Here is a 23,706-nt window from a genome sequence, read left to right as displayed (position 1 = left end):
CGGCAAATGTCCATTATTTGTTTCTGAGACTCAGCTCCCGTTTCGTTGCTATATAGTGGGGTGAGGGATGCCATAGAAAATAAGGTTATACCGGCGCGACCTTCCAGCTTCATCTAGGCGTGCTTCTAGCTCACGAGCCTTTTTATCCATGTTGATTATGTGGTACTGCATTATTTCGATATGTTTTCTGAGAGGAAAAAGTCTTTCGAAATGAGCTTGCAGATTGGTTATTTGATTGTTTTAATCTGTTATGGTTTTACCTTTTAGTCGTTGTGCTTAACTGGCTTTTCGAACCCTGTATCTCGGTAAACAACTGGATCTAGCCAACACTTAGCTTCTGTAGCAGAGCCAGTACAGCAGTACTCATGTTAGGACCCGGGTTAGTTTCGACGTCACTCAATAAAATCAGTAAGGAATGAATTACATGAGCACATTCAAAGGCAACAATATAGCAGTGCAGGCTCGGAAACTGCATCAGGAAATAATTACTTGATTTTTTATCGAAGAAGGCACACGATTTACAGACCTCCATCGCAAAGGTAAAGGGATTAATTTGCTGCGTTGTGGTGCATATACAGCTATTTTATACATAATGGTGCTGTTGCCGATGACGACGTGGCCACCAGTGGCATGGTGATTTGTGGTGACCGCAGTTTCCTTGGCGGCATATTCAGTGAGGACGAGCAGTATGCAAGCGGCAGGTGGCCGAAACCCGGTTCATTCCCGCCACCCGGCAGTACGAAAACCGATGACTCCCCCGTAGGCAGGCCTACCACGGTCGACAGCAGCAGGCTGGCAATCGCAAGGATGGCCGTCTGTATCGCAAAGGTAAGTGGATTAAGCCAGTGATTGGACAGCGGGGCTAGTTTTGGTATCGGCAATAAAGCGTCACCATGACACTGGTAGTCAAAGGAAAATTCATTAACTTTTGCATATCTGGCTCTGTCTTTTCAACGTACCTAGGAATAAAATAAAGTGATGCAATTATGTCTAGAATTGAAAGGCCGTTCTGAGTGTTTTCGTTTTCGACGTCTAATATATTTATTTGCGGCTTCATTTGTTGCACCAATGGGCGGCGCTTTCACTCTTATCGCTTCGGCTGCCAATCCGTTCGACTGCTTCTTCCGCTTTCAAAGCATGCGCCCGTTTTTGTCATGTGCTCCGCAGTTCAAAACTTTCTTTCTTTGCCTGCGAATGTTCCGGCAATGTCGAAAAAGCTGTGGAAAGGCTGTGTGGTGTGGCGACTCCGGCAATAGCAGGGCGAAATGTTGGCGTTACCCAGTGGACAAGAGGTAAGAACATTTTCTGCAATCGTTCTCAAGAAACAAGAGCTATCTTTATCAAAGCTCCAGGACGAAGCAAAATGTCTACCCGGTTTGATTTCAAGTGAATAACTTTCTTGGTCTGGCGCGGTGCATTTTTTTTCTGCGGTGTTGTCACAAACTGAATCTGTTTCTTGGACTTTTTGCGCATGAACTTCTTGCACATGGACTGATTCATGCTAGCTAACGCACAGACGAAATTTGGCTTCGGTACATAGTATAGGTGTTGCGCTTGATTTTTTGCACGAGTATAAAACTTGAATTTTATATTTGCAGAAAGTATTTTAATGCTTGCTGCGCACAATCGTTACGCTGGTTACGCCGAACTGATTACCCTCCAGTGGCCAGTTTGTTGTTCTGATATTACCACCCTTGAATTTCCATAAGCACGCCACAAACCAAAAGATAATCAATTAAAAAGCAGTCAGTGTTCGCCTTTTCAATTAAAACATGATGTTTGAGTTGCCAGCGTGACAACCGAGGTGCGCTTCTCTTTTCGAGCTTTGCCAAGAAGGACAAATTTTTTTCGTCGTTTCTTCGAACTCTCAACTTTGGTTTCGCATTTAGGTGTTCTTTAACCATGACCACGTGGCATTTTTCATGTAATTTTTGAGATGGGACATATGGCGAAATTACGCTGATTGGGGAGTCCTGGCACGGCTGTCATGGGAGCAGATGTGCAACGGCGACCGCCTCTGCTCGGACCATTTCAGAAAAAGGCACTCCGCCGACACGGCGAAATCAAGGCTGTTTTAGTCGGCTATGCCGACTTATGGATTGGAAGAGTGGTCCCTCATTGATGAAGGTAAGGAAAAGAAGTTATTAATGGTTGCGAATCTGTCCTTCTGTAATTCATTATTTTCGTACGGAAACCAATTGACAGGGCACGGCGCAAGTGTCGACTGACACGGCGCTGGGTGTCATGTTAGGTTGCGCTGCAAAGTCTGTACCACGCGCACCGAGAAGCCGCATGCTGATCAGTTTGTCTTTATCGCTTGCTTATCTGCGCTGCGCGATGTTCGAAATTTTAGGTTAAACTGAAAGCTGAACAGTTTTTGCTGACAATGAGCGGCTTCCCCTTCGTAAAAAGTCGTGTCCCGATTGGCGCTACAGCCTACGATACGGCGAAGTCAGTTGTCGCGCGCTGCTCTTCCCTCGCTAAGTATGGTTTCCACTTTAGAGCAGAAATTCTTCCGGAGCAAGACTTTCATAGGACAGTGGCCCAGCAGCCTTAAACTATTTGAAATTAGTCTTGCTGTTAGGGGGTATTTTGCCGAAAAATGAAGCGAAAGTAAAGTGTTTAACTACCTAATTCTTACAAGATGCCTCAAAAACTTCCATCGATGAAGAAAACTAGCTCTAAAAAGCTAATGCCTAGTATTCTCAGCCAGCTATTGAAAAAGTAGCAATGCCTAACATTCTATATGAATATATGGCAGTAGTAAAACTTGTATTTTTGCTTATTAAATTTTGTAGGCCTATTTCAACTTGAAATTCTGCAACCAAATATAATTTAGGACTTGCCTACGCGGAATGAAAGCACTATTTTACGAAATCAGCTTTATTTTTCTGCGCGTGTACTAAAATATTGATAATCAACTGGCTCTTCATGTCATGTTTTCATAAATGTAAAGCGATGTAATATTGTAGGCATTTGTCTGCAATGGGATTCGCTTGACAATGGAACATGAGAGTCAGTCATAAATAGGAAGCTGCACTTGTCCTGTGTGCCTGTGTTTGGTGTTCCTTTGCACGACGTGAAACTTTGGTAAAAATTTTTCAACTAGCTCAACAGGACGTTCTAATGATGTGTTTGTGTTTACAGGTTCTACACTGGCACAGCGAGGCCAAAAGCGTAAAACATACTCATCAGAAAACGCAGCCATCATCAACCGATTGAGAATTGATACCCAAAGGCATCACAAGTCGACGAACTTAAAACGCTGCCGAAACATTACAATGGAAGAAGCACCGGAGAAGTCGATGCACCTTGTGAGTTCAGAGTTCTACCAACTCTTGGGGAGCCAGACGACACTCCATTACTGCAAGAGACACGGAAGGGCATGAAGAAATTTTTGGGAGCACGTTGGTGTGGTCGCGCACTTGTGGGGTGTGACCGCTCTACAGAAATCCAAGCTAAACAGCAGCCCACTCTAAGAAATGTTTTGCTCAAATAAGTTTCGCACATACCTGCTTTACCAGTTCTGCTATGCATGGCTTATGCTCCACGTTAATGGCATCAATATGGATCTAAAAAAACAGCTCAGAGGAAGTCCGCTGCGAAAAGAAAGCTACAGAAGCTTGAAAATCAGGAAACATTTTCTCACTCATATCTTTTTTTTGTGATTCTCATAGTTCATACGGCGGGCTCCTCATTAGCCTATCTTTACAAACTATTTCGACATATTTCAATATTTTCATAACATTGCGCAGCCTATGCCTTTATGCAAACAATCATTGCTCCCACACTTGCACCTTCCTCTTTCAAAATTATTACGTAGTTACCGTATACTAATCTTGGAATGGTAGAATATTCTTGAGATTACTTCAACAACGCTGTCGAACTATGAATGTTGCTACATACTCTTCATTTCAGTCGTTTCAACGAAGACGCCAAATAAAACAACGGACGAAGGAAGGTGACACGGGACAACCACGTTGTTGTCGTTTTGTTCGCTGGCAGCAGCTGTTTATTCCTGTGTCAAGAAATGAAACGCTCAGTAGTTGCTGTGCATACGTGGTTGACCTGTGTCACCTTCCTTCGTCCGTTGTATTATTTGGCGCCTCCTTTGTAATCATGTATATCCAACTCGCCACCCGCCGTGGTTGCTCAGTGGCAATGGTGTTGGGCTGTTTAGCACGAGGTCGCGGGATCGAATCCCGGTCATGGCGGCCGCATTTAGATGGGGGCGAAATGCGAAAACACCCGTGTTCTTAGATTTAGGTGCACGTTAAAGAACCCCAGGTGGTCGAAATTTCCGGAGTCCTCCACTACGGCGTGCCTCGTAATCAGGAAGTGGTTTTGGCACGTGAAACCCCATAATTAAAGAAAATATTTTTAAAAAATAAACTTGCCCACCAGCGCGTGCTCAGTGACTTCAGCGGTTTCATCATTATGGCAAAAAGTGGGCAGGGGGAGGCAGCACTCCTTTCGGCAGAGCCGCGAATAATCTTGATAAGCAAAGAAAGCTTACTGTGCCAGAAACAAGTGTTTTAGTAAAGTGGAACGGCTTTCGTCTCCTTAACGCGTCGACACCGAAATTCTTATGACGGACGACCTCGAGCCATTGCCTAAAACCCTGAAAGAGCATTGGCAACTGTGCTATGCTTGAAACAGGTCGCACGAAACTTAGCCTATGGGTTCGGTTGAAAGTGCATTATGTACGCTAAGCATATTAAAGGAAGGTTTGAGAGAGAGAGAGAGAGACAACTTTATGTAGTCGCCTGCTGAACGACACCATGACTAAATGGCGCCGTGACGCGGGCCCTGACGTCTTCTCAGCGGGTGGTCTCTAGTCAACTCCAGCGCGTGTTTCTCCCGCGGTCGGTCGCCCTGAGGGGCAACGTTCCGTCGGTTTCGCTTGGCCTTTGTCTTTCAAGAGCCGCCGAGATCTGCTGAACGGCCCACGTTTGACTTTCGTGGTCGTAGCATTCCGCCGCAGCCGCGAGTCGCGGCGGTATCGTTGTACTTGTCGAAGCCTCATTGGGGAACTTGGTGCAATCCCATAGGATGTGCGTCAGGGTGGCCCTCTCCCGCTGGCACACGCGGCACACATCACTCACATATAATTTAGGGTATAGGTGAGTCATTAACACTGGGGTGGGTAAAGAACCAGTTTGCAATTGTCTGAACAGCACCGCCTCCGCTCGGCTCAGCCCCGGGTGCGGGGGTGGGAAAGTCCTTCGAGCCAGGCGGTGGAACTGTGTAAGTTGATTGAACGTCGTCATGCGGTCCTTGGCACTACACCACGTTGGACGGTCGGTTGCAGCGGCGCGGTTGGTTAGCGCTCGCGCCACTGCGTGTGCCGTCTCGTTGTGGTTATCGTGCTTCTCGGACGCATCGTTGCCCGCGTCCGCCGGGAACCACTTGATTCTAACATACCGATTCTGTCGTTGCAGGTCAGCCGAGCACAGAACGCGCACAGCCTCACCACACACTTTGCCCTTTGCACAATTCCGCATTGCACTTCGCGAATCGCACAACACCGTCTGGCACCCGGGGTCGGCAATGGCCAGGGCAATGGCCACGTCCTCCGCCTGATACGCCTCGCGGACCCGTAAGCTCGCCGCTGCCCTCGTCGCGCCGGACGACGCCTCGATGACGGTAGCTACGAACGCCGCGCAGTCTCCCTGGTATTCTGCCGCATCCACGAACCTTGCGTGCTCGTCCTTGGCGTGAAAGTCGATGAGGGCCTTGGCCCTCGCCGCTCTTCTCTCCTTGTTATACTCCGGGTTCATGTTTCTCGGGATGAGGTCCACCCGAATCCGGCGCCGGGTTCCGTCCGGGACAGAAACGTCGCTACTCGCCGCTTTCGCTCCGGGCGTGAAGCCCAAGTATTGAAGTATGCGCCTGCCGGCTTCGGTCATAGAGAGCCGCTCCAGCTGGGCGGTCCGTTGCGCTTCCGCAATTTCGTCGAGGGTATTGTGTACCCCCATGCTCAGGAGCTTGTTGGTGTTCGTACACTCGAATAGTCCGAGCGCCGCCTTGTAAGCTCGGCGCATCAGGGCGTTGAAGGTGTTGAAAACCACTTGAAAGAGAATTGTTTTGAGAAGGTTGCCCCGATGCGCTTAATGCTGCCCATTAGGATTATCCTCAAGGCTACGTGCTTAATAATATCTTTGTCTATCGCTCTCTAGTTGCCGAACCTTAACTGACGACCAACCGTCGACTGACAGATTCTTCTCCTGCATTTACTGCTTATATACAAAAACAATCAGTGCTATATATTCGTACTTGTCTTGCAGTATATTCGTACTTGTCTTGCACAACAAACGAAATGCATTCCAAATTAAAAAAAAATATATCCGCAATATTCTCATGAGGAATTTCGTAATGATACCTTGTTCGCAATGTTACAGATCAGAATGAATCTCTAGTGGTCTTACACGTTGCATCGCGGAACAAAAGCAAATATGAAAAATAGACAATTTGAAGATAATTTTCGATGTATTTACTGACACATTAACGAAAGGAGACCTATGGAGAAACTTTACTAGGTATAGCGTGCTTTTTGGATTAGCAACTATGCCCATTCTGTGGAATAAAAAATGAGGTTGTTCTTTACTGATATGCCGAAAATTCATATGTGTTGCTCTTGATAATCTTTTTATTACTCACAAATTGCTGTTGCGATAAAGAATGCTCTGGTATGGTTGTATTGTGCACAGCAAACAAACGTGGCCTTGTAGCACTTTTAGAAGTATGACAAATTGTGGGAAACTGTGTCATCTATGTATGGCCATAGTGCAGAATGGTCCCATTTGTGCTGAATAATGAGATACGCAGCTCTATATTGTCGTGTTAGGTATTGAATAGCTTCTTGTACAATAGGCTGCCAATAAACACACTGAATAAACCACATTTTTCTGCCTACTCATGTTCTGCTGCAATATAGCCGCGCGCTATGGCGTGCTCGCTCGCGCACCTTGAGCAGAAAAAAAAAATTTACTTTCACACAGACGCATTGGACAAATTCTGTGAGTGCGACAATCAAAATAGAAGCCGAAGGGTGTTGAAAACAAGTTCTGAAAGAAAAACAATCTGGAGAAACATGCAAGTGGTGTCGGTTTCCGTTGGCGCCTGAAGAGAAAGTCGTGCGCTCGTAGGGCGCATAGACAAGTGAGATGGCGTTTCCTCCACGTGCTTCAACAAAAACTTTGCCATGAAAGCATGCTTGACTGTTTCTTGTTTTTCTCCCGGTGGTTGGCCTACAAAACACCAGGGAAGAATTCTTCGCTCGTGACGGAATTCCCGTTAACCTGGGAGATATACCAGCAGACACAGCTGTGATTAAGTGGATGTATTACGGTGCAGTCGCCGATATGCACATTTTTTTTTGTTGCTCACGAGGGTTTCGGCCAGATTTTAGGGCGCAGGCTCCTTTCCTGAGCATATCAACCCTGAAGAAAGCCGAACGCCAGGCAGGGGCACACTTGTACCCATTTGAACCACGGGGTGCCCGGCGGCGGTGGGAATCGAACCCACAACCTCCCGCAGCCAGGTGGGCGCTCCGTGACTGCACCAACAAACCCAAAGAGCCTGCGCCCTAAGTTTCCCGCTGAAACTATCGTGAGCCCAAAATGCAGAAAAAATCGTGAAGTCACGAACCCACCAACTGGCCAGGAGCCACCTAGCGAAAAAGGTAGCTGCCATGCCATGAATAGACTGCATACAGCATAATGTGAGGGATCGCAAAGCGAGCTATCGTAAAGCTGGTGCTTTCTTCCCCGTGCATTCTCCCTAGGCGCTGCGGAATAACCAGCCATTTTCTTCCTGAAGGCACCGGCCTGTGTCACAAATCACGAAAATAAACATTTCGATTGACAAACAGGAGTCGTTTATGGAATTTCTTCGTCGTTTGGTAGCAAGTCCTTGTGCCAAACCGAGAAATGCCTGAAATATTGACTGAAGGAACTTGAAAAAAATAAAAACGATCATATGAATGGGAGAAAGTGCCACCTGGCCGTTCATTGCCTTCATTGAAAATGGAAACCAAATTTTCACGCCTGCGCTGCGGCAGCAGGATCCGTGATAAATGGATAAGATTATTAAGTTAGGCCAAAAGGTTCATTGAGAAAGGTGATAGGTACGTGAGTGTTGCATCAATCTCATTACAACAAAAAGAGTTGCCTTGCCCGAACACGACTGCGCACAGATGAACTGTGAGAGCGCTCCTTGTATGAAATAGTGTTTTTTTGCTCATTAAACATTGTTGGAAGTGGCGCCCTGTGTGTGTGTCTTTTTCTCTTTTTGTTCGTCATCGTGTTGGCGCCTTTCGCGTCAGATCATGCTGTACACAGCTCGAGCAAAAGGATGAGTAAAAGAATGGGAGGTGGTTCCTAATTTCATTACCGTAACCCTGACAGCAGGCTATTGTGTTTGACAAAGTAATGTACAGGCTTACTGATTACTTGTCTTAGTGCTTTTCTGACGTTTCGTATGCTTTGTAGCGGTGGAGGAGCATGTGTTGGTCCATGATAAATTTTACGCTGTTAGCTTGCGGTAGTCATAACGCGGAGCCAATATAGGACATGCTGAATAATGGGTAAAGCATTATTGATCAGTTCTCATTTGAATAATTCTAGTTTGCTTCATTCCCTTTCAAAGTTAAAAGAAATGTGCTTTTGCTTGAACACGTTCTTTTACAGGGCTCAATAAAGTAAGATATTATCTCTAGACACCTAATGAATGTGTTCTTCGAAAGCCAGAAATATGAAGGAAGTTCCAGAAAGGAAGCAATTCTCATTATTCCTTCCATAGCACGAAGCTACAAAGGAAACCAATTCGAGGTTTTCCGAAAGTGCCTCGAAAAATTGTTCGGGGTCTTGCGGCCAAACCCCATACGTAAGCGTTACCGAGTCCTTGAAGATGTCACTTGAGTTAATCAGGACGCCAGAAGGTGGCAACACAACGGATAGCCATCGGCTGCACGACCCACAACTCCACTAACCAGGAAGACCTTTTTATTTCAACTCTAAAGTTTTCTTTCAAAAGAGCCTGCACGGCAACCCACACGGGCCTTCTGCAGAACTGATTTGCCCGTTTCAGCGCCCTTGTGTTTCGAGTTGCTCATTTTTTCGCTCTCATTCTGGAGCATCCTAACCTAAGCTGGAATAGTGACCGCCCCCCAAAAAACTTGCGGTTTCGCCCGAAAGGCGAAGCATCGATTGGGATAGCAAAGAAATTGATAGCTATACGAAGTAAGGATAGTAGTATAATGGGCCGTACAAGCTTGTAAACATGGACATACCAAGCGCATCAATAAACCTGGTGTCACGCGCGCACAAGCGAACAGGAACACATCTGACTCGATGATCGCGGAAACTCGGTGTCAGAACACGGGGGTGAGGAAGCGCGGCAGAAGGAGCGAGTGAATTGACCTTCGCTCTCCCTCTCAAGGCTTTCAAGATGCAGTGGCCTGGGTGGGCGCGCGAGGCAGTCCGGGTCTCCCGGAGTATAACGCTCTCCCCGCTTACCCTTCTCTCGAAGCCTTGTGCGCGACGGAAGAAGACACGCTTCCTCACCGCTTGCCTTCCTTGCGTGCGCGAGATTGTGCCGTGATCGCTGGCTCAGTCTCGCACACTTTCACTCGCACTTAAGGCATTCGGTGAGCGGCGACTTTATCGCCCTTGTACTTTATACGGAACCTCACGGCGACAACGACGCTGACAGCAGAAATGCGCCTGCAGTGTCCATACAATTGCTATCGCAATAAAAGCCCTCGGTCTCTAGTTCGATGCCCGTTTAAGGAAAACTTTTTCAACTACGAAACTTTCTTGCTGCAGTTGAATACGCAATACTTTATTTTCGTACGTAAAAAAAAACTACACGTAACACGTAATTTCACTCTTGCGCACCGTTCTCTTCAGTTTATGAGCAATAAACTTTTGAACATCTCATCTCAAATTTATGAAGCTCACGCTTTGCGAATGTGCGCTGCGAGCAAACTCGACGTATGAAGTTTTTCCCTTATTGTGCACCACAGCACCAGTCAAGTAGTATAGACGAAATGGAATTTTTCCCGGGTGTTCATAACTTATAGAACACATTTACATTTGGACAAAACATGCAGATTAGTTGCCTCGCGCCTAACACGTCACAAGTGGCGCACGTTATGTACCGGAGCCAAGGAGATACGATACCAGCAACCAGAATTTAGTCCAGACCGATTAACTAGGGGGCCGCTATTTAATACAAAATGACTTTCCTTTGCTCTAGGCAATATGAAGTTTTTGAAAAACATTTCGAGTGGCCACATATATGTATGCCTTCAAAGTGCATAATACATTCTCATCGATATACAGTCCGTGTTCTCAGATACATCGTAAAGAGTATAGCGACGCAGAAGTGACGGGTCCAGCATTTGACATTTCTACTTAATGTCAAGACGTGCACAGAAGGAAAGTTGATGATAGTTGAATTATTCTACGGAGAAAATTGTAGGCAACAACATCTAAAGTTCTGATGCACGGAGAAAAGGGGGAGCATACGTTTGCCTAAAAGACCAGGATCTCGATCGCAATGAAATTAATATCGGCCTTTCTGACGATGGGAACTTGCTTGCAATTTCTAGAATCAACTAATCTGGACTCCCGGAGTGTGCCTCAAAGTCCGACTGGAATAACGGTGGCCATGCGAAGCGGAAATACAGTTCGGCCAATTTGGGCGAACGAGACCAGGCTTGGAAAATACCAAGATGCGGAGAAGGTAAGAGCTGGCATTCTGTGTGTGTGTGTGCGTGCGTGCGTGCGTGCGTGCGCTTGAGAGAGAGAGAGAGCGCAATTATACAAACGCTGCAGGCGAATTCTTGTTGTCGCTGACTACGTCACTGTGACGTTCCACCTCAAGTCCACGTGCGATAACATTGCGCTCGGTGCAGCGGTTCCCATGGGTGCCAGGGAAAGCGTCGTAGAGTGAGCCAAGAAGAATAGTGGCTTGACGCGCACCATTCGTCCACGCACAAAATCTTGGATGCCACGTGATGGAGCACGTTTCTCCATTTTTTTTAGTAAATAGTACCAATGAATCTCTTGGCTAAGCTCTGTGCTCTGCGCTCATGCGTTTCTGTATCCATTGCCCTGTTTGTTCCAGTGAATGTTGCAGCGGCCTCGGTGCCAAAACGAGGCACGCTATGCTGAGAAAATGCAAAACAGCAGCCGCTTTCCGGAAAGAAAAAAAATCAAATCGCTACGCAGCGAAGTGAATGTGCCCGCTGCGGATATCCCGGATGCGGAGAACCGCTGAGCAGCGTTCGGTTGTTGCCATTATGGATTAGCTTAGCTTCGCCCGTGCGCGTCACGAAAACATGTATAAATAAGTTGGATATGTTTACTGACTTGTAATTGACATCAATTTAGTGATATTAAAAGTACTAAGTCGTTCTGGAGTGTCGTATAATGCGCAATGCTTCGACGCATGTGCTTTGCTTCATGAAAAATTACGCGAACAGCGTTTGAGACCGGGCAGGCGTCGATAAACACGTGTGCTTCCGAAAACCAGGGGGCTTTTCCGTGATCCACGGACTGGCTAGTGTTGGCTATATCGATATGTCTCGCACCTGACGTCGATAAGGCACTAGCAGAGCATGCGCACAAGTAAAACCGTGCCAATGACTGCGACCGCGCATCAGTGATTACCAAAATAAAAAGGGCCACTAAAGGGAAAATTTATTTACGTATACAGTGGACATGCCACACCGTGCAGCAGAGTAATGGTACATTACTCCAGATTTATACCAGCTGTTAAGGTGTCGTGTTGTGCACCTAAACAGACGATCACCTTATGTCATCTGTATTGCGAACAAGGAACCCGCAGTTGTTTAGAAACGTGAAATACCTTGGGGTTTGATTCTCGACCAGAGACCCTTTCTTTTTTTGGTCCTAATTGTTCATATTTTGTGTTCCAGAAAATGGAGTAAACATCGATAGCGTAACAAATCTACTGAACCAACCCAGGACTAACACTTCAGCGCTTAGAAAGCTTGATGGCTTTTTATTCCAGGTCTTGAACGAAACGAGTGCATTTTACCTAGTGAAGTCAACCTTCAGCAGTGTCGACTACTTATGGGGCACAAACTTCACTTGCGTGAGAAGGCACTATACACACCAAGAAGAAAGCTTTGTGTCCCTGTTCTCATTCAAAAATGCATCAGCGTCAGCAACGTGAGTAACTAATTGCATTTACCAATCACGACGATGTAGGACAGCACAACTCACACGACACTGTCCTATCTCGAGATGGGAGAGGAGAAGCTACGATTTCTTTATCCTGCGTCTCTATTATATTCGCCCCCATTCACCCCTATAGTTATTTAGCGGAATACAGTTCTGACTGCTTTGAAGATATAGGTTCAGTGACCTGTAGTCTTGAATGAAAGATTTTAACAGCCTAGACGAAAAGCACCGTAAATTTTACAGCCATCTTTTTACAGCCAAACAATAACTTGTTTCAAAAGAGACGACCTTAATACAGATTGTTGGCGTTAGCACTATTCCTATGAATATATAATGTACCAGGCCCCAACTCTTTCCTTATATGCCAAAAAGGTGTGACATAGATAAATATTTGAATAATATTCAGGGGTTTTAGGTGCAAAAAGTACGATATTGTAACGTGGTAGTGACGGTGAAGAAAGCAAAACGGTGAATGGCGAAACTAGCGTTTTCTTGGACGAACTTGTGCCCACAAAAGCAAGTTACACTCAAAGAAGAGCGATAGCGGCGAACACGATTGGTGGTCGTCGAAATCTGATCAGTGGGTCAAGCGCGTCGGCTTTTACGCATAAGTCTTCGAATGTTCCAGAGTAATGGCTGGGACCCGCGCGTCTGCCACAAAGATCTACATCATTCGCATCGCACATACATGCAATCAGATTATACAAGGTTCGCTCACAGACACCGGATGGAACCATCGATTTACATTAAAGAAATTTCCGATACATGCAGGCGCGTCCTGCGCTGTGCGATAACATATGTTAGGCGGTGAAAAGTGGTCGCCCGATAAACAAGCACACGTGTCAATGCACCCCTCTTAAAAGCCATTGAACCGATGCTGAAAACAAATGCAAGTAATAAACAAAAACACCCGTGGCAAAGAAGCAACAAACAAAGGAAGCTCGACATCTTGTGTAAGAGGGCTTAAGGTGCACCGCGTGGACCACTTCAGATCGTGCGCGGCACCACGGTATATGCGAAATGCCGTCTGGCACGACCTCATAGTCTAGTTCGTCAATACGTTGGATGATCCTGTAGGGTCCTAAAATGCGTCGCAATAGTTTCTCATTGAGCCCTCGTTAGCGTATCGGGGTCTAAACCCAAACACGCTCGCCAGGGGGGTACTCAATCTAGTTGTCGTAGGTCTTAAAGAAAAATCAAGTGATTGCTGCGTTGGGCCTCCTTTTTAGAGGACGTTCAGTTAAGGAAGTGGAAGGAGTAGCCATAAAAAGCAGTTGTCTTCGGCAGCAGCGCCAGCCGCCCACCACCGAGACCAACAGGGGGACGCCACAGGGCGTGTATCTCAAGGCTTGCACGCGCCAGCTGTAAGCCAGTGTCGGCTGTCAGTACGCTGCTGATTCTTGATCCGTGGGCGCGCGAGCTGTCGGGCTTCTTCGGCGCGCTGGAGATAGGCGGCAACGTCACGATTCTATTCGTCGGTGGCGTGTGGCAGCATGGCGTCGAGAGTCGTCGTCGGGTTCCTGCCGTAAACCAGCTTTAACGGCTTGATGTGTGTTGTTTCTTGCAGCGCCGTGTTGTAAGTGAAGGTTACGTACGTGAGGACGGCATCCCATGTCTTGTGTTCAAGGTCTACGTGTACGTGGATAGCATATCGGCGAGGGCCTTGTTCTGACGCTCCGTAAGACCATTCGTCTTTGGGTGGTAGGCAGCTGTCCTCCTGCGCCTTGTCGGACTGTACTGCAGAATGGCTTGGGTGAGCTCCGCTGTAAAGGCCGTTCCTCTGTCGGCGCTGAGGACTTCTGCGGCCCCATGTCGCAGCAGGATGTTCTCGACGAAGAATGTCGTCACTTCGGCTACGGTACCTTTCGGCAGAACTTTCGTTTGAGCGAAGCGGTTGAGGGAGTCCGTCGCCACGACGATCCACTTATTCGCGGATGTTGACGTCGGAAAGGGTCCCAAAAAGTCCATCCCGATCTGCTGAAATGGTCGGCAAGGAAGGTCGATCGACTTTAGTAATCCCGCTGGCCTTGTCATTCGTGTCCTGCGTCGCTGACAGTCTCGGCATGTCTTGACGTAAAGGGAAACTTCCGATACCTGCAGGCACGTCCTGCGCTGTGCGATAACTTTTGTTAGGCGGTGAAACGTGGTCGCCCGATAAAGATAAATAATCCAACAGAACTTTTTGTTGGGCTAGTTGGTGCATGTTACTGAAGTACTATAGCGCAAAACAGACGACACAAGAAGAGACACGGACGAGCGCTTACGTGTCCGTGTCTCTTGTGTCATCTGTTTGGCGCTTTAGTACTTCAAAAATAAATAAGTACACGTGTCAACATGAATATGAAACGGGCCATGATGGAGGACTCCGTATTTATTATGACCACCTCCAATTCCTTAACGTGCACACAATGCATGGTGCACGAGAATTGGTACTTCGCCCCTATAGAAATCCGCCGTGGCCGGGATTCAATCCTGCTCGCTTACACTTTGCAGCGCAACGTGAAAGTGACTATAGGCCAGCATAGCGGCTGACACGAATGGTTAGCGATAACAATAACTAGTCAGCCCGTTTTGATATCTTCACTATTGTTTTTAAGGACGTTGACAAGGAACTTAGTGCAGGCGTATGCCATCTCTACTGGAGCAAAGGCCAGGAATGTTCAAGGAGCGCTTAGTTGAGGCATGTATGCCGTAATGTATTCTATAGACGGAGCTTTGCATCACTCTGCCATTGTATAATTTTTTTGTATCCTCATCGCAGAGACCAGCCATGTATTGAGCCAAGAGGCATAGTGCCGTCCTAATCCCGCAATCGTCTAACTGCCCTTCCTACCCCCCCTCCCCCCAGCCCCCTTGTGAGCATGCCATCAATAATGCGTTCGCCATCTGTGCCACCTGTATTGGATTATTCAGACGAATGGAGAGGACTGGAACTGAGGCCATATCTGCCTAATTGAACTCACGCAATGCAAGCCTGCGTTAGGCGAGCGTGCGAAGCGCCAGATCCACTAGCATTTTTTGATCTGAAGCCTTGCCCTGAGTTCCCATCTGTTCTCGAGAATTTCGTGATGTTGCTGCAAAAGCAAAGGATTTTTTTCTTGTAAAGCTTTTTTGATCTGGCTACCGGAATTTGGCTTATTATTAGCCATTCCCCTGTGTACAATATCAGTCACCAATGGTTAAAGAGATGAGCAACCATGCATATATTACCGTTGATGTGCGGTTGCCGTCTCAACATGCGTGGTTTCTGTGCATTACTTAGTGGCTATTCATTGTTGAATTGTCTTTCGTTACCTTAAACTTATAGCTCAAACACATTCCTTTGTGTTTTATCTTTGTTAAGTTCCGTATAACCTCGCTGTATTCCCTCTACGTGGTACTTGTGATGACGAACTGGACTTTTCAACTTTTCCTCTGCAACCTTCACTTCCGCTTGGTAGTTATCTGAATATATAATAGCAAAAACTATAAGCAACTATCACTATGTCAACCGCATGCAATATATAAGCATCCATATTTTTTGACCGAATCTCAATTTTTAGTAGTGTTCTGCCTTGTAATTTCCTTGCATTCAACCTCCCCAAATGCCTCTTTCGTTTGGATAATTCCTTTATAATAGGCCTTCAAGACCATTGTAGCAGGATAGCTCCTTCATCTCTTTAATATGTTATGTGGCCTCCAAGCAAAACCTCTGTAGGCCATGCTTTTGCGCCTTAGGAATGCCGTCACTATAGTAATTCAGGGCGTCGCCAACTGCAAGCGTCAATGGCAATTTCGTTTCTTTATTATTAAAGGAACTCGAATTTGGGGTCATTCGACCTCAAGCGATACACGGGAGATGGGAAATGCCGTAGTGAGTGGCTGCGGATAAATTTAAACTACTTGTGCTTTACCGTGCACTCAATCTCGACAAACTTTATTACCGAGATTAGAAACAACACTGCACCATAGCTCTGAGCCTGCATGGTGGGTACCCTGGTCCTTCCGAGGATGAGTACTATTTTCTTGCGAAACAACACTTTGGTTATTTGCCTTAAACGGTGATTGTAGCAATGCCTTCAGGTTATACTCGTAAACTCTGACAACATCAGGTAACCGAAGTGTGGATGGCCTTGCCTAATCTAACGTTATGATTTGTTAACAAATAAAATTGGTGCTTTTGCATAAAATTATAGGTTTAAGAGTGGTTTCCTCAACCATTCATAACAGGACAAAATCAAGGTGGTGTGAACCTCGAAATGGCAATTAACTTTCTGTTCAGTGGCAAAGCTCCAAAGACGGAGATGTAATACACATCCAGCTCCTACAGAATCACAAATAGAAGTTATTTAAGCTCATGCTATATTGTATTTCAGATATACGCTGAACATGTCAACTTGGCAGACGAAGACGTATGGCTACAACCATACGAATGCCATAGAATACCAACTACCTAGTACGTATATCTCCTGGCTGTTTCAGTAAACGTTGGCTATGTTGTTTCCCCTAGTTTGCCGGAATCACTGAGATGCAGCTGGCGCACAGAATGCATGTTCTCTCGAAGACAGGTGCTGCTTGCGAGCTATAATTGCGGCAGTCTTTTCGTCTTCACTACTGGGTCAGATTTTTTTAAAATTCGTGACTCTCTCTGGCAGGTCATCAAGAATTTAACAGCAAAGCACCCTATTAGGACATCGGGCGTTTTAGTCTATTTTCGCTTTTGCAACGAAAAACACAGCCTATTCAAATACGCTGTTATACCTCCAGCATGTTTACCCGTATGGAATACCTCTTGAGCCGGGGACTTTCAGTGAAATATGAAAGTTCTTCGCGCAGGGCTGCCACACTGGAGAATAAGCGTTTCGGCTGTTTTAAAAAGAAACTATGTAACTTTACATATTTTACTGCAGTACAATATAAAAATACAGCAGCACTAGCTGAAATCAGCGTGCATAGCCGAATTCCTGCAACTCGTGTGTCTCGTGTGCTACCCGTGGGCGATGCTATGAGCTCTCTTCTACTGCGTTGGTTCTGCAATGTTGGGGGCTTCGAAGTAAGCTACCTGGCGAAAACGGTACGTTGACCAGGTGTGTTCTGCATTTGCAACCTCAGGCCTTAAGTATGAGGGGCGTCCCGCCCTCATACTTGCGTGGGTCTACTCGTCTGGTGCCAAGTGCGCCTCATTGTGGCCACTGTTACATCATGTTCGTGCCGATATCATGAAGCAAGGACAACGCAACAAGGGTGAGGGATATATTGAGCCGCCCCACTTCATTTACTGCAATTCTGTGACGTTCAGTCACGTGGTCGTCCATTCGTGTTGGTTCGGCCTACTGAGGACGTGTCATTAGCACTAGACAAAGTTCTACCCATTTTCTAGGAGTTTCGAGAGTTCTTTCAACGCATGCCTCCTCATGACGTATCATGGGGTGGCAATGGCGCAGGCTGGCACAGGCTCCGGAGCAGACGACTGACTCGAACGGTGCCGATATCCAGGGCTTCGTCTCCCGGTGGATGCACGCACAGTGCTGTCGTGTTGAGCGGCGTGTCGCTGTCCGTAGGCGATGGGTTGGCTTCGCTATCAGCCTATCAGTAGCACGAACAGATTCAGCAACATGTCCAGGAAATCCTGGTCGATATAGCCCAAGTACGCTTACTGGTCGACCCCACGGAATCTCAAGGAAACCATGACCGATCCGCAACTGCCACCCACAAGAAAGAGCGCTAGAGAAAATATTCGATCTCTCTTTAAAGTTTAAGACGTTTCATTGGCTTGGATCAAGAAACCCTACAACCTCATCCTCAATCACCAACACGTGCACGTCTTCCCTCGACATACTAAATCAAATCTAATCTTTTCGTGTTTTTTGGCGCCAGTAAGCCCTTTAGCCTGAATTAACAAAAACATATAGGCCAGTTTCCTCGATGGGGTCCAGAGGCGGCCGCTGCAGTGGAGCATGTGTCCGGCGCATTAACTCAGATGGTCAACCTGGGTAGTAGCCAAAGCCACGCAGATCCCAAAAAAAAGTATCCAGCGTTGCCTCTGTGGCTGAGACAGCGCAGAAGATGCACAGAACTACGCGAGGCATCCCGCCGGACGTCGAAGTAGTCCTGATCACAAGAGCCGAGGCTGCGCCCGCGTGCGTCCTCCAGAGTGCAACTTCCTCTCGACGAGTTAAGCCGCTGGGAAAGTCCGATCGACGGAGTCAAATCATTGCAATCAGAGACAGGCTAAATAACAGCAGTGAATTTGAGACTTGCCCTGAATGTCAGGCGGCATCTGTGTCCTGTTGGGCAGGTGTACACAGACGGATCTACGGTACTCGGGCAGGGCAGGTGCACGAGTGAATAAGGCGGCGCATGCCTTAAGCTATATCCAGGGAGCTGGTCACTTCTTGTAGCTCTCGAAGAGCCTGCATCGAGTATGTGTATGTGTGCTGTCTATTAGACTACACGCATCCGGGCTTAGGTACCATGGATGATATGCTGTATCGTATTGCAGCGAGCGCCGCTAATACCGATGGAAATGGTGCCTATGTATGTAAGAACATGTTTTTTTTTGCTGTTCAGGCAGTATGCAGCATGCGATACTAGTGTACAAAACACGGGCATTGATACCTGCATTACGTATACTTCTTGTGAGTTACTGGTGGCCAAGAGCGAAGGCAGCTTTTCCACCCGACGTTTTTTTTTCTTGCCACCGGCGAGATCTTCCTCTTCCTCACGTCCCACGTTCTTTCTAGTGTCATCATCAATATTAATTATTTGTCATAACTTATTCGCCCACCCACTATCTTCGCGTGGGTTGTTTGCACAATTACGACGAAACGCCAACACCCCTGACTTAAATTCGCGCAAGCGTAAGCCCGTTGCGGGCACAAGCAGAAACTGCCACACGCACCTTAAGCAGTACCACATACGCGAATGAATAGTTTGGCAAGCTGTCAATTTTAGTTCCTTTGTTCTTTTTTAACTTTTAACACTATTGTTTTTGCTTTGCTGTTAAACCGGGCTTTCCACGCAAGAAGTGCGGCAGCATGGTCTCTTTGCGGTTATAGTTTTCTGACAAAACGCGATTAGTCTGTCACAAAACTTCCAACGTAGTTTCCCATTTGATACATGCCTAAACCATCCTAGTATGGCAGCACGCGTGAAGCAAATTATGCTGTGAAAGGCCAAGCCTACATGACCACCTAGGATCACTTGGAATGCGCTGGGTTGCAAGTACATATAGCAGAGAGGCGGTCAGTCTGATGAAATTTAACCACTGGTGCTTGAGGTCACCGCCACCGTTCCCGCGTTGGACTGGTGTTGCTTTCTGATTAAACTAGAGCCACTGAGCAGTTCAATATGCTGGAAAGTTTGGTTCGTTGGTGGTACATGATTATAAGTGTAGTGCGGGCAAGACAAGATGGATAGGAATTAACAATGAGTACGTCTAATCCTGTCCACCTTTTTATCCTCACACGTTAGCGATTGTCATAAGGCACGAAGAAGATCGACGCACCGCGCATTATGTCCGATAGTGTTTCTGCTTCTTCGCTATCACCTAGACATAGCAATACAAGTTCGCGAATAATTTCACTATCTTCAGTTATATTCGTATCCTGATTATCTTACAATAAAATAAGAATGTTGCTCTAAAGCTCTCGTGAATGCTGTTAATAAAAATTTTATATGCAATGACAGTGTCTCTGAACTATCTTAATCGTATGCTGTAGTTGCTAGGGTCTCCAGGTATTTCGCGAAGCATCCGGCTGTCATTACGATCCTGATCAAACTATTTCATATTAGACAATATACAATTATCTGTTTCTCCTTTCACTATGGCTTCCTGCTTAATTCCTTTCAGATTGCACGCTCCTGAATGATACCATTATTTTTTCGGATGTAACGGTATGCACACTTATGAGTGTTCCATATCAAAATGGTGGTAAAGGTACGTAACTAGCCGACTCTCTGTTATACACCGTGTTGTGTATAAAAGTGCTAAATAAGAAGCGTTGGTGGGAGGCGGCGTAAAGAGGTAGCCCTGTGGCCTTAATTTGTTTAGGACGACCAGCCACGTTGCTGTGGGATCTCCGTAGTGGCAGATACCATGGCCGCTCAGGTCGAGCGTGCTTTCGTGTTGCTTTCTCGCGCTACGTGCACATGAGCCGTCTTCATCTTTAGCGGCTCTAGAGACAATAGTCGCGCCGCTACAGGGCGCCCCTTGCTAGTGCGAAATATCGGCAAAATGGGCGCGTATAGAAGGAAGAGAGACTGCAAGCCTACATAGATGAGTGGCAATTCGTAGCGTCTGTTAAGATGCCCCTGTCGCGGCGAAGCGCACAAATGGCTCTCCGGTGGTTGTAGCTGAGAGTGCCGGTACACAAAGCACATTGTCACGCGTTGGGAACGTCGCCTTGAGTTGCAGAAGTCTGCCCGCCCTGTGCGGTGCAACTCGACAAGCGACGCTGAGGCGGATTGTCCCGTTCTGGACGCCTGCCGAGAATTGGGGCTGTTGAGGGGCACAGCGCTGAAGACGGTGTCGTCCATCAGCGTGACAGGGTGGCATTGGAGGAGACCTAAGAGTGTCGCAAGTGTGGCCTGTTGCCTTTGGTGCCCTGCATCACCAATTCAGGTGCAGGTATAGTTCATTTCATTTCATTTATTCATACTACAGGCCAACATACTGCCCATGCAGGAGGGGCAATACAGTTGACAGGGTAATGAAAATGCAAGAAAGATAATAATAAGAAAGATATATAAACCGTTCGTGAAAACGGTGCATGCAGGGCAGCCTATTCTGAAGTCAGCAAGACATTGGTCCGGAGATCGCGTGCTCAGTCCGGCCGCTGCTCGTTTGTTACGTGATTTGACAGAGCTTTCGTTAGACGGGCTACGGAAAACAGATACTGTCGTCATCAGTAGCGTCGGGTTTCCTTAATCCGACAGAGATTTGCCAGGCAGAGCCGTCAGGGTAGGTTTTGAGTGAGGCGCATGCCACAGTTATGCCGTAGTGCAAAATATGAACTGCCGCGGGTTCTCGTGAATGCGCGAGCCTGGTAGAAGTCAGACCTCCGATAGAAGACCGTGTGGCAGCGCGCAACTTTGTATGATGCGTGGAGACAGCGCAAGTGTTGATTACACACGTTGTTGATGTAGAACTGATTCTCAAGTAGAAGCAACCAGATGGCAGAACTCCTCCTGCAAAACTTTGACAGGCCATGAATCCGCGGAAAGTGCGAGTACAGAACATCGGAAGGTTCAGCTGCTCCGGCTTGCACCGAAATCTCAATTGCCGATACCATCAGGGTGGCGGTAGCCACAGAAGGCACCGCGAAGGTTGGGCTTGAGGCGTCGCCGTGCCTGCGAAAGTGAAATTTGCGCGTAGTGGAGCCTGGTGGGTGAGCCTCTGACTGGGTAATGAGTTAGGTGCCCCTAAACGGAAAGAATGTAGCTTACGAGAACCTCCAAGGAAGGAGAGCGGCAGGCCGTAGAGTAGACTAAAGCGCTTGAATTTGTCCATGTGAATACCTCGGAAAGAGTCGTCGCGCAGCTGCCTTCGGGCTGGGTAGGAGGCTCACGGACCGAGTACAGGTCTGATGCGGAGGCCGGCGCGTGCTACAATCGGCAGGGGTGGACGCAGGATATGTAGGACAATAAGACGCGGAATGACGCGACAGTTCAAATGGCGAGAGCTGTTGTGACTGGGCACTCGAGGTTGCGTAGTGAGCGAGGACGGCTGCCCGCAAGTCCTCGTAGCAGTCGGGGCCAGAGGGTGGCAGCCGGAGCCTGGAATCTTGTTGAAAATGTAGTGGCTGTCGAACTAGATCAACCAGATATCCGGCCGGTTGATGTAGAATTCCTGGACACTCTACAACCGCGGGAGATTTGCCGGACAGCGTGAGACCACGTCACTCTCGCCTTGGTAGAGTAGGTGCGCTGACGCGAATTTGTGGGAGGTGGCGCGAAGTAGCCGGAGTGATAGTGGTTTATTTATGCCAACCAACCATTTATGGTGCTACATGATCTCCGGAGCATCAGGTACCGCGGCCGCTCCGGAAAAGCGCGCTGCCCTGTTCCTTTCTCGCGCTACATGCACGTAAGTCGTCTACTTCACCTGCTTTGGAGACGATTGCTGCACCAATACACTGTCCTGAATAAAAAAATTGTCATGCACCCTAAATTGCTTCGTGCCGATTAGTTTTATTATTTGTGAAACTTCCTCTATTTCGAGGATTTCAGCAGAACTGATTTGTTTAGGACGAGCAAGATTAATATGCTGCCAATCCAAAGCGAGCACATTCAATCACTTTTTAAGTATCTTAAGGTTACAAAAACACCAAATAATGGTAACGTACACGGCTTTTTACCCAAACAGTTTAGTTATTACTATAATTTCAAAAGAAACCACATGCAATATACAATAGGATGGCCTGTATATCAATGATTTCACAGATTATTAGTTTAAGATACAAAATCCGCAACACTAGCGCGAGAAAGAGCGATGATAACAAGAGCCAGCAGGAAACCTGCCAAGTAAAGGTGCCACTGTTTGTACTCTATACGCTTGCATGTCCCCCTAAAGCCCCTTGTACATCACATGGAACGTTACCTTCCATTCTTTTCTATAATATTCCAGAAACGTCTAGGTAAAATACAGGTGAAACATATATAGTCAGGTGCATGCATAAAAGTTGTTTGCTGACATTCCTGCCTTCAGATTTGAAGAGTATTGACACTACTTTGATATCGACCATCGTGTCCTCCCGGACGGCCACATCGCCTTTGAAGTGCTTTTAATACAACGCGACGCCGCGTAATAATAGATTAGGCATCAATCTGCCAACATACCACATGACAGAAAGGCTATTTTTACCATAAGGAACAGGATGAGATGGTTACTTTTTCCTATAGGTAGAGGTCCTGATTGGAGAATCTAATGGCCTTATTGAGAGAAATACTTCATATTCTACGTTTTTAACGTACTTGTCGATATTGAGAACCGAGTTGAAAAGCTCTTTTGTCTTTGAGCTGTGTTCAGGTCTAAAAACTGCATTAAATTGATAAAATGGTTTGTCTGAACTCTGCGTCGCATGCGCTGTTTGAGATATGGGTAATAAAGTAAGTCATTTACCCATTTCACCCCAATTTTTTTTTAGGTTGCGAGCTCTGGATTAGCGAGGATCACCTGAGAAATGACACCGTCCCTCTCTGCTGTTACTTTTTGTTTGATATGCTGTGTGCGGAATAAGGCAGCTATGACGCATACGACAAGCACGCATGCTCTAAAGGCGATGAAAATGCAACGCATGACTGCAAGCTACCATCTCACAAGTAAAGAAAATTAAATCTCCTAACCTCAAAGACAACAAGTTGCCATAAAACCACATTGGTCTCGATTTAAAAAGGACACTTGAGTGACAACGCTGGGACAACGCTGATTCACCAAGGGAAGCTCAGTAACCACTGTATTCGTAGACTAAACCACAGTAGAAATCCGCGTATCTTAAGATAAATCCAGTGT

The 23,706-nt window shown here is 46.8% G+C and overlaps 1 protein-coding gene across 1 annotated transcript; it reads left to right on the top strand.

Moving 5' to 3' along the window:
• Positions 1-943: 943 nt before the first annotated feature.
• LOC142563727 (male-specific histamine-binding salivary protein-like) lies at positions 944-23,706 on the top strand. Its single transcript, XM_075674322.1, has 6 exons — positions 944-1,292; positions 10,616-10,749; positions 12,043-12,203; positions 16,571-16,650; positions 20,047-20,133; positions 23,342-23,706. Exons 2-6 carry the CDS (start codon positions 10,675-10,677, stop codon positions 23,431-23,433), a joined length of 495 nt encoding a protein of 164 aa, XP_075530437.1. The 5' UTR covers positions 944-1,292; positions 10,616-10,674; the 3' UTR covers positions 23,434-23,706.

This window comes from Dermacentor variabilis, chromosome 11 (assembly GCF_050947875.1).
Source record: "Dermacentor variabilis isolate Ectoservices chromosome 11, ASM5094787v1, whole genome shotgun sequence".
Classification (NCBI taxonomy): domain Eukaryota; kingdom Metazoa; phylum Arthropoda; class Arachnida; order Ixodida; family Ixodidae; genus Dermacentor; species Dermacentor variabilis.
The sequence above is the reverse complement of the archived record's forward strand: the minus strand, read 5'-3'. Positions and strand labels throughout refer to the sequence as shown.

Coding starts and splice junctions, on each gene's coding strand:
- LOC142563727 (XM_075674322.1), top strand. CDS start 10,675: ATGCGAAGCGGAAATACAGTTCGGCCAATTTGGGCGAACGAGACCAGG. Junction 16,651..20,046: donor CATAGAATACCAACTACCTA/GTACGTATATCT, acceptor AATTCCTTTCAG/ATTGCACGCTCCTGAATGAT. Junction 20,134..23,341: donor ATATCAAAATGGTGGTAAAG/GTACGTAACTAG, acceptor ATTTTTTTTTAG/GTTGCGAGCTCTGGATTAGC.